At 38.2% G+C, this 12,002-nt stretch overlaps 1 protein-coding gene across 4 annotated transcripts in view; it reads left to right on the plus strand.

Annotated features, from left to right (window-relative positions):
- GHR (growth hormone receptor) overlaps positions 1–10,153 on the plus strand; it is a 132,550-nt gene extending 122,397 nt beyond the window's left edge. For all 4 annotated transcript variants that reach the window (XM_075021479.1, XM_075021480.1, XM_075021477.1 and 1 more), the window contains 4 exons: positions 1,922–2,093; positions 4,200–4,290; positions 7,004–7,073; positions 7,333–10,153. In XM_075021479.1, coding sequence (XP_074877580.1) covers positions 1,922–2,093; positions 4,200–4,290; positions 7,004–7,073; positions 7,333–8,295 — 1,296 coding nt within the window. In that variant the 3' untranslated portion in view covers positions 8,296–10,153. The remainder of the gene's footprint in view (positions 1–1,921; positions 2,094–4,199; positions 4,291–7,003; positions 7,074–7,332) is intronic.
- Positions 10,154–12,002: the final 1,849 nt, after the last annotated feature.

Here is a 12,002-nt window from a genome sequence, read left to right on the forward strand (position 1 = left end):
AGTGTCCCAGGGGCTCCAGCTGACCAGTGACAAACAGTCTCTCTGCCGTCTGTGCCAGTCCCCTCTTGCAGGGCCAGACCTATGCAGGCAGCACAGTGACATAGCTCAGCATGACAGCAGGTTTGTCACACGTTTCTTTAGTGTGGCAATCGCAAGCATCACCCTGTGTGGTACGCTGACTGAACAGCATGCAGTTAAGTCCAGCAACCCCGTGGTCTGGTTCCAAGCTCCCCTTCACATATTTCAAATGAGCTTGCTATATGCTATCATGCATTTTTATTAGTTATCTTTAATTATGTCTCTCTCATATGGCTTTTAATTGATTGAATCCATATGACAAATGGTATTCATCTACTCAGATCGTGCTGAACCTTCCCCAATCTATATATCTTATTCGACACAGGTGTCTTATGTAAAGTTTTGTTAGTTCATTGGTAGACTAGAGACATCTTGCCCATTAATCAATTATCTGGTCTTTAGCATCTCTTGCAATTTCAGGTACACAGATACAGTAATTTTACCTCATATTTTTCAGGGGTCTGATTTAGCCTGCATACCACTTTTTCTAAGTGCCACTCTTTTTGGGGTACATAAAATTTTGTGTGGTCCAGCATCCCTAAGAATCACCACTAATTGTCTCAGAAAAAAAGAAAAAAAAAAAAAAAACCAAGAAAAAAACCCCCACTACCTGTAAAACTTTAGTGTACTATTTCTTTGTGGCTTCACAGCATGAAATAAGTCTATATTGTATTCACTTCCAACACTTTCCAACTGGATAGTCTTCAGATGTTAAAAACCTTTGTGGTGTAGAGCAATGGTTCTCCACAATCTTGTGCTCAACCACTAGCAGAGAGAAGCAGACTGTCTGGGATCACTGCCTCCTCCAAAATCTTGACTGGTTGGTTCTGAGAACACTTGAGTGTGGAGCCACCAGGGATCAGAGAACTCCACAGACGGTAGCTACCAACAGAATGTGTCTCAAGTTTAGATTATGCAGCTACAGTGATTATAGGATTTTATTGATGAAGCTTCCTTCAAACCCCCCATGGCAACTGTTATCCAGGTGTTTTAATTCTTAGCCCATGATGAGTTTTGCCAGTATCATCCTTGCTTCTGAAGTAAAAGTAGAATATAACATCTGCCATGCGGATTTCTATTTTGAGCACATTTTCCTTATTTTTATATACTTTTTTGGGGCTGTTGGAGCTAAAATACATGTTCTTAGAGGAGTAATAGAAGAGAGAGATTTCACATATTAAGACCTCTAGTGTGACTTCCTACATAGTTTGATATGCAGCAGTATCTAAGTATGTTGCAGTTAATACTTAACATAGAAGTCTCAAAACCGATAATCTGATGCCAGTGCTCACAGAGTCTCCATTACCATGTTTTATATATAGTTCAAGATCTTGGGAGTTATGCAGTGTTCCCCAAATAAATGTGTTTGTAAGATGCAATACATCTGGTTAGAAGGCCTTTAAATCATTTTTCTTCTTAAAATTAATTCTATAGTAGAGATTGTACTAGCTTTAAGACTACTGTATTATTTTAACAAGGGTTTTGGCATTGTGAGGTCAATAATGTTGTGTTATAACAGTAAAAAAGGATTTACAACTTGGTAAGATCAGTGGAAGATGTTCACACCACCTACTTATGGCCTGTAACTGGGGGCAGCTGCCTTTCTTCACTGACTGTATTTACAGAGAGCTTGTATTCTCTGCTTTTGGTCCCCTGAATCACAGCAAAGCCTGATGGCTAGTAAGTCAAAAGTAAATGGTGTGAATTTTCAATGAACTCTTCTCATGGTATCCTTACAGTTCCAAGTAGCAAAACCACCTTTGAATGTTTATTTCTTATATCAAGAAGCAGTGTAAAATTACCAGTACAACTCAAATAAATCACAGTCCTTCTGTCTTTACAGTTAGAACCCAGGCTCTCAACAATGGTTCCACTGTACTCTCTGAAGACGGGAAGAGATTATGAGATACGAGTACGATCAAGACAACGTACCTCTGAAAAATTTGGGGATTTCAGTGAAATCCTTTATGTATCTTTTTCTCAAACAGGCGTTGAGTTTGTTCATTGTGCTGAAGGTAAATAAGCGAAGTGCAGCAAAGTGATTTTATAACCATGCTGTCTTTCTGTCTTCTCAGTGGTGGTGTTTTGGTTTTTTTTCTCCTTACTGTTGATGTTGTATGCTTGAATAGAACGATAATTCAGCCTATTACCGGAAAATCATTCGGTGAGCTTGAGAATGTACAAGTTCCATATACAAGTTCAGAAATTAACTCAGCAAGACTGATTCACAGCTCATCACAGAGCAAAAATACAGATAGCTTTAAGAATCAGAAATAATAACTGCTGTTGCACATCTTATAGAGCCTAAAATACAGTTAAATCTCATACTTCGTCTAAAATGAACACTCCGGTAGTGAAGAGAAGAATTGTCACTTCTGTTAACGTCTTATTCTGCTGGCTAAGTTTGTTATCAGAATGATGTGCTTTTCTGAGCTGCCTGATACTATCAAGGACAGTGAGTGTTTTCTGATTCTTGCTTCTGTCTTGCTTTTTAAGTGCTATTAAAAACAAGAAAAAACAGCAATTGAGAACCACATTTTTTCTATTAAAAGAGTGAGACAGTGACTTTTCTTAAAGCATTCTCAGGTCTGAGATAATGAACTAACTCTTCAAAATATGTGCTCTTCAGCAAATTATTTTAATAAGCTGCTTCACTTCATTTTCCAGGGTGTTAGTCAACATGTTAAATAAAACCATCCATAACACTTATCTTTCAAAATCATGCTAGATTCCCCTTTTTAACTCTCCATATTACTAGTTTTCATTCCTAATTTATATGAACAGCTAATGTTCTGGACATGAGACATTATTTTATTAATGCCAGCTGCATTAATTTGTCAAGGTTTTCATATGAACAAAATTAAAATACTATGAAAATCTAAGGCCATCCTACAAGCACAGTTTTCTTCACTTACTACAACCCATTCTGCAGTCTCCATACATCTCACACAGCAGCAGTGATTTGGTTTGAGAATTTATTCTTGCTTGTTTTGCCTATCACCTTTAAGAGCACAGAATTAAAATTTCATTTTTCCATTTATTAAAAATTTAAAGTAGTTATGCAATATTCTAACTTTTTGAAGCAGCTGGACATTCACAGGTCTCACTGACTTAACAAGGAGTTACTGTTTCTCCATTAAAATAGGGACCTGTCTAACACAGACATATCCAGATAGGACTTTACTCATGACTGAAAACACGTCCAGTCAAAATCTAAGCTGGGAGCACAGGACTAAAACTGGTATCTGATTTCCACCCCCCCCACCCCCCCCCCAAGGACATATATTTATGTATGGGTATTCATGTATAGAATTCTAAAGCTTTCTGTCCAGTATTCCTTGGCCTAAAAATGAGTGAAGTTTGTATGGAAAACTTAAAATTGGGAACAAATGAGAAGAATCTTAGACTACAGCCAGAATAAATTTCTCTATACTTTGTATTCTACAGTGTCAGCTTAAGTATCAAGGAATTGCCAGTATTTAAAAAATAATATATTTCATTTATCAGCATTGTTCTTCATTCCTACCAAATTGCATTTCTCAGTGACCTAAATTCTTTGTAGCCAGCTGCAAGGTAAATAAAAGGGAGAAATTTCTTTTTTCAGTTGATGGTTCACAACATAATTAATATTTAGCCTTTAGAAAGAGGAGTAGTATGCTTTTTGACACCACCATATTTTAGTTTCTGTAAGAGAAGAATAGTTTGCCTATTATTTAGTATGCTATTAATAATGTTCTCCCAGTTTGGGCAAAGAAGCAGTAACACAGTCTGAGGCATTATATGCCATCAGGACTACTGGTACCATGTTCCAGGCAGACAGAATGTTCCTCGTGGCTGGTTTTGCTACATATATTGTCTGTACTAAGATCTTGTTTATATTTAAAAAATGAGTCTGTTTCTGCAAGGAGCCTCAGTGGACTCACAAATGCCGTATGGAAACTATTGAGACCAAAGCGTATTTTTATTTCTGCTTAATGCAGAACTTTCACATTTAAGTAACCAAAAATTCTCCTATCAGTTTTTACCACTTTGGAATCCTCAGGCGGTGGAAGAGAAGATTTAAATTAAAGATGCAACAGAGATGCAGATTCCTGCTAACTTGTTTTTGTTCTGTTGTTCAGAAATTGAGTTTCCATGGTTCTTAGTTGTTGTCTTCGGAGCATGTGGGCTGGCCGTAACAGTGATCTTAATCCTGCTGTCTAAACAACCAAGGTAGAGAGTTTTTATTTGTCAGATTTTATGTACTTGTAGCTTAAAAAATAGGGTGCTTCAATTTTTTCAAACCTTGGGGACTAGAAACTATTTTGAGTATTGTTCATTCTTGCAAGCTACATGGACGCTGGCATATGCACGTACTGGGCCTTCAGCAGTGGGAATCTGATTATGTTGACAGCTCCTGTTCCTTTTGGATTGCAGAACATTTTATTCTACAGTATTTGCATAGTTAATTTACTTAGGCTTTGAAGGGGACTGTTTTTTTAGTCCATTCAAATTTTGTAAATACTAGTTTTACCCAAATACTATCAAAAGTTTCACACAAACTTATGTCTATATATTTGGTTTTGTTGTTAAGACTATTCGACTAATCTCTTGACTATTTCTTTGTCAAGCCAAGGGAAAGAGCTTGAGTCATAGGGGAGTATCTGGTCTCTGCGGATAGACTGCAGCTCCTGTAAATAACAGGAATAAAATAAAAAAAAGCACAGGATTGTGTCATTTACAAAAATTATAAAATTCTGTCATTTATAAAAATGCAACAATGACACATATGTAAAAATTACAAAATGGTCTCAAAGTTAATTCATCCCCTAATATGTGTGTTCAGGGATAGGTTCAGCTTGTATGTCATACCAGTACTGTCCTAGACTATGGAGCAACACCATGGTCAAGTCCCAGTGCACACATCCATGTCGTCAGTGGTCTTGCATATACACTTTGAAAATTAACACTGAGGTGTTTTGCACATACCAGCATAAGGACAAGTCATTGAAATGAAAACAGTATGGCGCACTTGGAGGAGCTCTAAAAAATAATTTAGGCAAGCAGCACTATGATTTGGCAGAGCTTAATTTCAGGAAGCCACTCCCTGCAATAGCATCCTGGTCCCAGAGTTAAGACGAAGGCTTCTGATACAATGCATAACAAAAGCTCGATGTGTCAGAATGGGGCAAGAACAACTCACATGTGGGACCAGGACCTCACTAAGGTCAGCACACTGAGCAAGGAGTGGTTTGGTCACAGAAGATCCTGAGGGCTAAAGCAAGTCTCTGATCAGTCATGCTAATCCTGACTGCTGGAAGAGGCTTTTCTCCAGTGAGGACCCTTCCATCTGGAAAGTTTTCCTGGACCTGTGGGCCTCCACCCTTTCCTTCAAACTGGTGCACGTGGTGGTGGGAGTGGCAATGCATTCTGCAGAACAGCAGGCTGCATAGATTTCCGATAATGCAAAATATCCAGGCTCAGTTTCCTCCTGTATCTGAAAAGATACCAGCTCACCTTTTCCCCAATTCTGACCTCACAAGATCTGAACCAGGATCCCTAGGACAGATGCCATAGGGTTGGGCCATACTGGTTTAGAGCTGAGATATGCAGGCTTGAATTATGCAAGGCTAAGAGAGGAGCAGAGTGTAGTTCTTCCTCCTGAATGATTTCTTCAAGTAGTGAGCGGTAAAATCCTTTGTCCATTTCATTAGAAGCAGTGCCCGATCCTGTCAGAATAGCTGATCTGTGGATTCAGCTGTACATGCAAGTCTTAAACTGGTACCCTGAGAGCCAAGCCAGTGCACAGCTAACACAGCCCCTCTAGGGATTACGTGGGAAATAACTAGATTTCTGGCTCTCATTGAGGCTTGCTGGGCAGAACTTTGAGGGTCTGCCAAAAACAAAAACAGCTAGGGAATTTGGGCCTTCCATAGTTAAGCAAAAGGTGCCTAAATTTCTCTCTAGCACTCCTTCAGACTCCTCTGATCCTCTCTGGACCTCACCAAGGTAACTAACAGTGCAGCAAAACTAGTATTTGGATTTGGATCTACCATTCCCACAGCTTACTTTCTAAAATAGGCAAGTAACCCAGTATGAAGAGGATGTTGAATTTTCCTTTTGAGAACTAGTTTATCTGTTTGCAAAAGAAGCAGGGAGGTAAAATGGAGGAGATAGGCATGACCTGCTATTGTTGGATTATTAATAGAAAATCATCCTTCTATTTGTTTTTTTGGTTTGGGGTTGGGGTTTTTTTGTCCCCTCAAAGAATTAGAAATTCACTTTATGAAGGATTAGAATAATATGTATTTCCACAGTATGAACATGCATAAGCAAGTTACTAGTCCTTTCTCTGCAAGGGCAAAACCCTGTCATTATTATATATTACTTGTTACATGAATAATTCAGAAACAGAAGTGTCATAGAGATGGCAAAATACTAGCCTTAAGTTTTTGCAGTTGTGTTTCTGGTTTACTTATTAGTTCTAAAGTAATTAAGTCTTTTCACCAACTCCCTTTTTCTATTCCCCTATTTAAATTTATTGGGCTTATGCAAGACTGCTGTGTCCCTGAAAAATAAATTTTGGCAAAGTCACTCTGCACACTAAGGCTTGTATCGGGTTCCTTTGGAAATTATATAAAAAGAGAAATTATTGACAGAGCTCTAGGAATTTACTCTCTTTCTATAGAGCATTAAATTCTCAAAGACCAGACTCCAAAATGGATTCCCAAATAAATGTACGTAATTTCAACAAGGAAGGTTGCAGAAAACTTGGGGTCTTATTTGCAGTGAGAGAAAATAATCATTCTTCTCCTTAGAACTATTTGAATCTTCAAACATTTCAGTTTTGAAGTAATTAAGTATAAATGCAATGCAAGGCTCGCTTCTTTCTAACTTCCTCAAAAAGGACCACTGTCAATTAAATGCCATCATTTATTTTTTCCAGGTTAAAAATGCTTATTTTTCCTCCTGTGCCAGTTCCAAAGATTAAAGGGATTGACCCAGATCTCTTGAAGGTAATATTGTGCTCTAAAATCTACTGTGGGAATCATTGTAGTAGTAGCAGGTGACAATTGTTGTCCCAGGCAGAAAAATTTTCTAGGAAAAAATTATGACATATGGGGAGTTGCCACAGAATTAGTTTTCATAAAATAATAAAAAACCTCCTTGTAATTATTACATCAGCTACAGTTACCTTTCCTTAAGTTAGCATCATAAAAAGCACAAGCATTTTTATTATTTCCTTTATAACATTAATTTTTTGTTGCTTTGTAGAAAGGAAAGCTAGATGAAGTGAATTCCATCTTAGCCAGCCATGACAACTACAAGACACAGCTATATGATGACGACTTGTGGGTTGAATTTATTGAGTTGGACATAGAAGACCCTGATGAAAAGAATAGAGTTTCGGATACCGACAGGCTCCTGAGTGAAGATCATCTGAAATCACACAGTTGCTTGGGAGCAAAGGATGATGATTCTGGACGAGCCAGTTGTTGTGAACCAGATATTCCAGAGACAGACTTCAGTGCAAGCGACACATGTGATGCCATCTCTGATATTGATCAGTTCAAAAAGGTAACTGAAAAAGAAGAGGATCTCTTGTGCCTTGATAGAAAAGATAATGATGAGTCACTTCCAAGCCTTGCCGACACAGACACCCGACATCCACATATGAGTACTCAGTCTGAAAATAGGCAGCCGTGGCCACCTTTTGCAGACAGCATTGACTCAGCTAGCCCACCGGTCCATACCCAGCTAAGTAACCAGAATTCATTGACAAATACTGACTTCTACGCGCAAGTGAGTGATATTACTCCAGCAGGCAGTGTTGTACTTTCACCAGGGCAGAAATCCAAGGTGGGGAGAACACAGTTTGAAGGCTGCATGGAACAAAACTTCACCATGGACAACGCCTACTTCTGTGAGGCAGATGTGAAAAAATGTATTGCTGTGACTTCCCACGAAGAGGATGAGCCACATGTTCAGGAGCAAAGCTGTAACGAGGATGCTTACTTCACCACAGAAAGCCTTACCACTACCGCTGTCAATCTTGGAGCTTCAACAGCAGAAACCCCAAGTTCAGAGATGCCTGTCCCAGACTATACGTCTATTCATATCGTTCACTCTCCACAAGGCCTTGTGCTTGATGCAACTGCACTGCCTGTGCCAGACAAGGAGTTCAACATGTCTTGTGGCTATGTGAGCACAGACCAGCTGAACAAAATCATGCCGTAGATCTTCGTTGACTAGATGTGTGCAGTATTTCACAGCAGAGTCAGCTTGGGCTTGTATGCTGAAACCAAAATGAAGTCTAAAAGTTTCTCGTGGTTCTTATAATTTTATCTGAAATGTTGCAACATAAAATATTCATCAAAATATTCCTATTGTGTTCTGTAAATATCTATGAATTTGTCTTGAGACTGTTTTACTAGCAGTGACTGTATTGTTCTTGTGGGTGTTGATTTTTGTGATACTAAACATTGAAATTACTATGTTTAATGTAGTAAATCTTGCATTTTGATAAAGCTAAAAATCAGGTGGTTTAAAGTCTAAGAATTTAGTAAAAACTGTGCTGTTGGCAGATATCTTTATATCAATAATTGGGAACTCAACATACACGTGAAAAAACAACAGTGGCTTGAATAAATAACACATCTATTTTGATTTATATAAACTAATAAAATATATTTTAATATTTTAGTCATAAACATAAACGTTTTCTATTACACTACACACTGTAGTTCAATTATGATGACCCATCTAAGGAATGTAATTGCTGCAATCTTAAAAAGGAGTTTTCTGTTTTATAAGACTTTTGTTTGCAGCAAAAAGAAAAAAAAGATTTTTACAAAGCCATTTTATACCTCCAAAGAAACCTGTAGAGAAATTTTAAAATATTGTAGAAAATTAAAGTAACTGATACTATTACTTTCTTATGGTAACTAATACAGAAATACACATTAAGTTTAAAGTTTTGTAGAAAACTTTAAAATATATAAAATATACAACATATTTGGGCAAATTATTCTGTTCTTCTTCAGATTGTCGTTAATGCTAATAATATACTTTTTTATAAGCAAAATTTTGTTGACCACAGTATTAAACAGTATGCAACTATACTTTCAATGAAAATTTTTGAGAACACATGGATAAGGTCTGGTGACTTAGCAGCATAATCTCTTCACATTTGACCAGCTTCTGAAGCCCTCCTACAGCCAAAGGTATCACTACACTTACTAGTTTGCACCACATAAAGTCTTGATTAAAAAAATAAAATCAGGACTTCAGGAGTTAGCCAGCAGTTCATTTTTAAAGATATATTAAGATTAAAAGACTTCAGTGGAACAAGGGAATTGAATACAGTATTGTTCAAAAGTGGTTTTTGTTTTTGCAGCCTAACAGCATCTCCTCTGACTGCGTTAGGCAGACTTTCAGGAGGAAAGGAGAAAAACCTGAAACTCAGTGGGAAAGCTCTCTTTGTTCTTACCTATATTAAGAACTTGATGGAGCTGTGCAATGACGATTATTGCTTCAGAAGTTAGCTTCCTAGGTCATGGTTTCATCATAGCAGGGTTCTTCTTAGAAAGCAGATAGGGAGGTTTATTCATTTTTTGTGACCTGAACAGAAGTGTATGAAGTGCAGCAAATGCAGGTCTTGCTTATGATGTCTCCCACTGAACTCACCGATGCTCTGTTTGTGACCAAGGGCTACAGGACTGGGCCCAACTATTGGGTGGGATTTTTAAGTTTAGCACGTACTTTATGGTAAATGTGCATTAGATATTCTGCTAATTTGCTGCTATATTTTTCTAACAGCTACATTATTTAGTTTCATATAAAATTTCATAGATGATAGACACTAATGCAAGTAATGCCTATGTGTGTGTTTGGAAGAAGTTTCTTACTCTGTTTCTATTGCCAAAAATAGTTAAATACCTCAATCAAACTCAGAATGTCATTTTGGTACTTTACTGGTCACACAAGTGTTATACGCCGGTCAGAAGATGTCATTCAGTTTCTATTTAACTTTCCTTATGTCAGTGTTTTGTTTGTTTTTCTCAAAGTTTAATAAATGTATTGTCTTTGATCTGTCCTGATACAATGTGTTTTATTGGAGATAAGTTTTTTAATGGAAAATAGCGATTTTATTAGGAGAAATCAAGTATTTCTCATTGAATAAAGTAGAATGCAGCTTTCCTTAGAATAGAAGCAATGCTTAATGAGATCAGTGTTTTCACTGATTGATATGTGTATAGTTAAAAATAGAAGCACGGACCTAAATTTATAGATGGAGATAGGACATGCTGTACCCAGAACTGGGCAAGACATGTGTTACCAATTTAGCAGACCAGTTTACCTTTGGCTGCAACAGCCTGTGTTTGCAAATAATTAAGCTACACTAGTTCAAGATTTACACCTACACTTAAATCCACAAATCAGGTATTCTGACAAACCTCGATAGTCACTTGTAGTGATAGTTAAAACCTAGCAATATATGACCTCAGAAATGTCAAATAATCTGTATCTATGGAAAATGCATGCCGTTTCTTGAAGGTCTCCCAGTGTGTAACTTGGTAATGTACTACTGCCTCTCTTCTCCCTCTAGAGGTAGGTAGGGAGCTGTTGTAGGAATCCAGCTAGACAAGGGTAAACTTTCCTCCCAGCGGAATCGGGGTGTGATCCATTCCTCTACACGGACACCCAGTGCCATTTAAGGTATGTAATCGGGCTTCCAGGCGCTGGTCCAGAACAGCATAGGTCTTCTCTAGATTCTGTCTTACCTAAAGGCCTGAATGATGGTAGATGCCCAAGTTTTGGCAGTTGAATTGATCCCCAGTGGAAGAAAACAGCTCCAGGAATGTAAACATCTTTGTGTCAGGTGGGTCTAAGTTACCATTACAGTTAATAGTCTAAAGAGCCACTTAGCTGACCAGATATAGGTATCTGCTTTAGGTGAGCTGATTAGGGCTCTCCACTCTTCAGACTAGAATATGAGCATGAACATCTTGCTCACATTCAGACACCAAATATATTTGTTAATTAAGGCATCTTGATGTTGATGTGAATTTCACTTTAGCTGAACCATTGAACAAGGTAAGCCAGAGAGGGGCCTTGGTGTTCTGTCATAGTTTATACTGTCTGTAAAAACAACTTTGTAGAACTCAATGCAAATGAACGAGCATGATGTGTAAATGTGCTTGCTTACACCTCCTGCTTAAATAACTAAGCTTCAGAAGGCTTGTGCCTTTCATAAGGCTCTAAAAATACCTGAGCTTCAGTGGGAGTTGGAGGATTCACAGCTGGACTTTAAGAAACAGCAGTGAAGACAGTGGTTCACCATAGGGGAACTCCAGCTTCCCATTACTCTCACCTGTGCCAGTTCCAGTGCTTTCTGCCAGTGACCTTCCATGAGCTGATCCAACTTCCTAAAACCTGAGAAAATCATGAAAGTAAAAGTATCAGAAGTTACCTTCTGTTGATTAATGAGGTAAACTGACTGAGCAAAGTCCCAGATGAGTACCAGGGGAGAAAGATGGAACAACATGGCCAAGAGCAAAGGAGGGAGGAGCTAGAGTGATCTTCCCAGGTATATCTTCTTGACGAGAACAGCTCCCTCATGCAGCTCACCCATGCAGAAAAGAAACAGGAGGAATACACAGCTCAAGTAGTTGTGTGTTTGCAGGGACACAATGTAGTGACCTCTTTTAGTGGTAACTATCACCTAGGTCAGCTTAAAGGGACCATGAAAAGCCAGCTTGAGCTCTTTCCCACCTCCAGCAGCAATGCAGCTTAAGTAATCACATGTCTAATGACTGCAGTCTGTGTACAGTTCACATGAGGGTGTTTCGAACAGAAGTCCCAAGTGTCAGACTTGTGGTTGTCTCTGAAATTTACGTTTTATACTGGCAATCCACTGTTTTCCTACAGAACACAGCAACCTA

The sequence above is a fragment of the Buteo buteo genome, chromosome Z (assembly GCF_964188355.1).
Source record: "Buteo buteo chromosome Z, bButBut1.hap1.1, whole genome shotgun sequence".
NCBI lineage: Eukaryota > Metazoa > Chordata > Aves > Accipitriformes > Accipitridae > Buteo > Buteo buteo.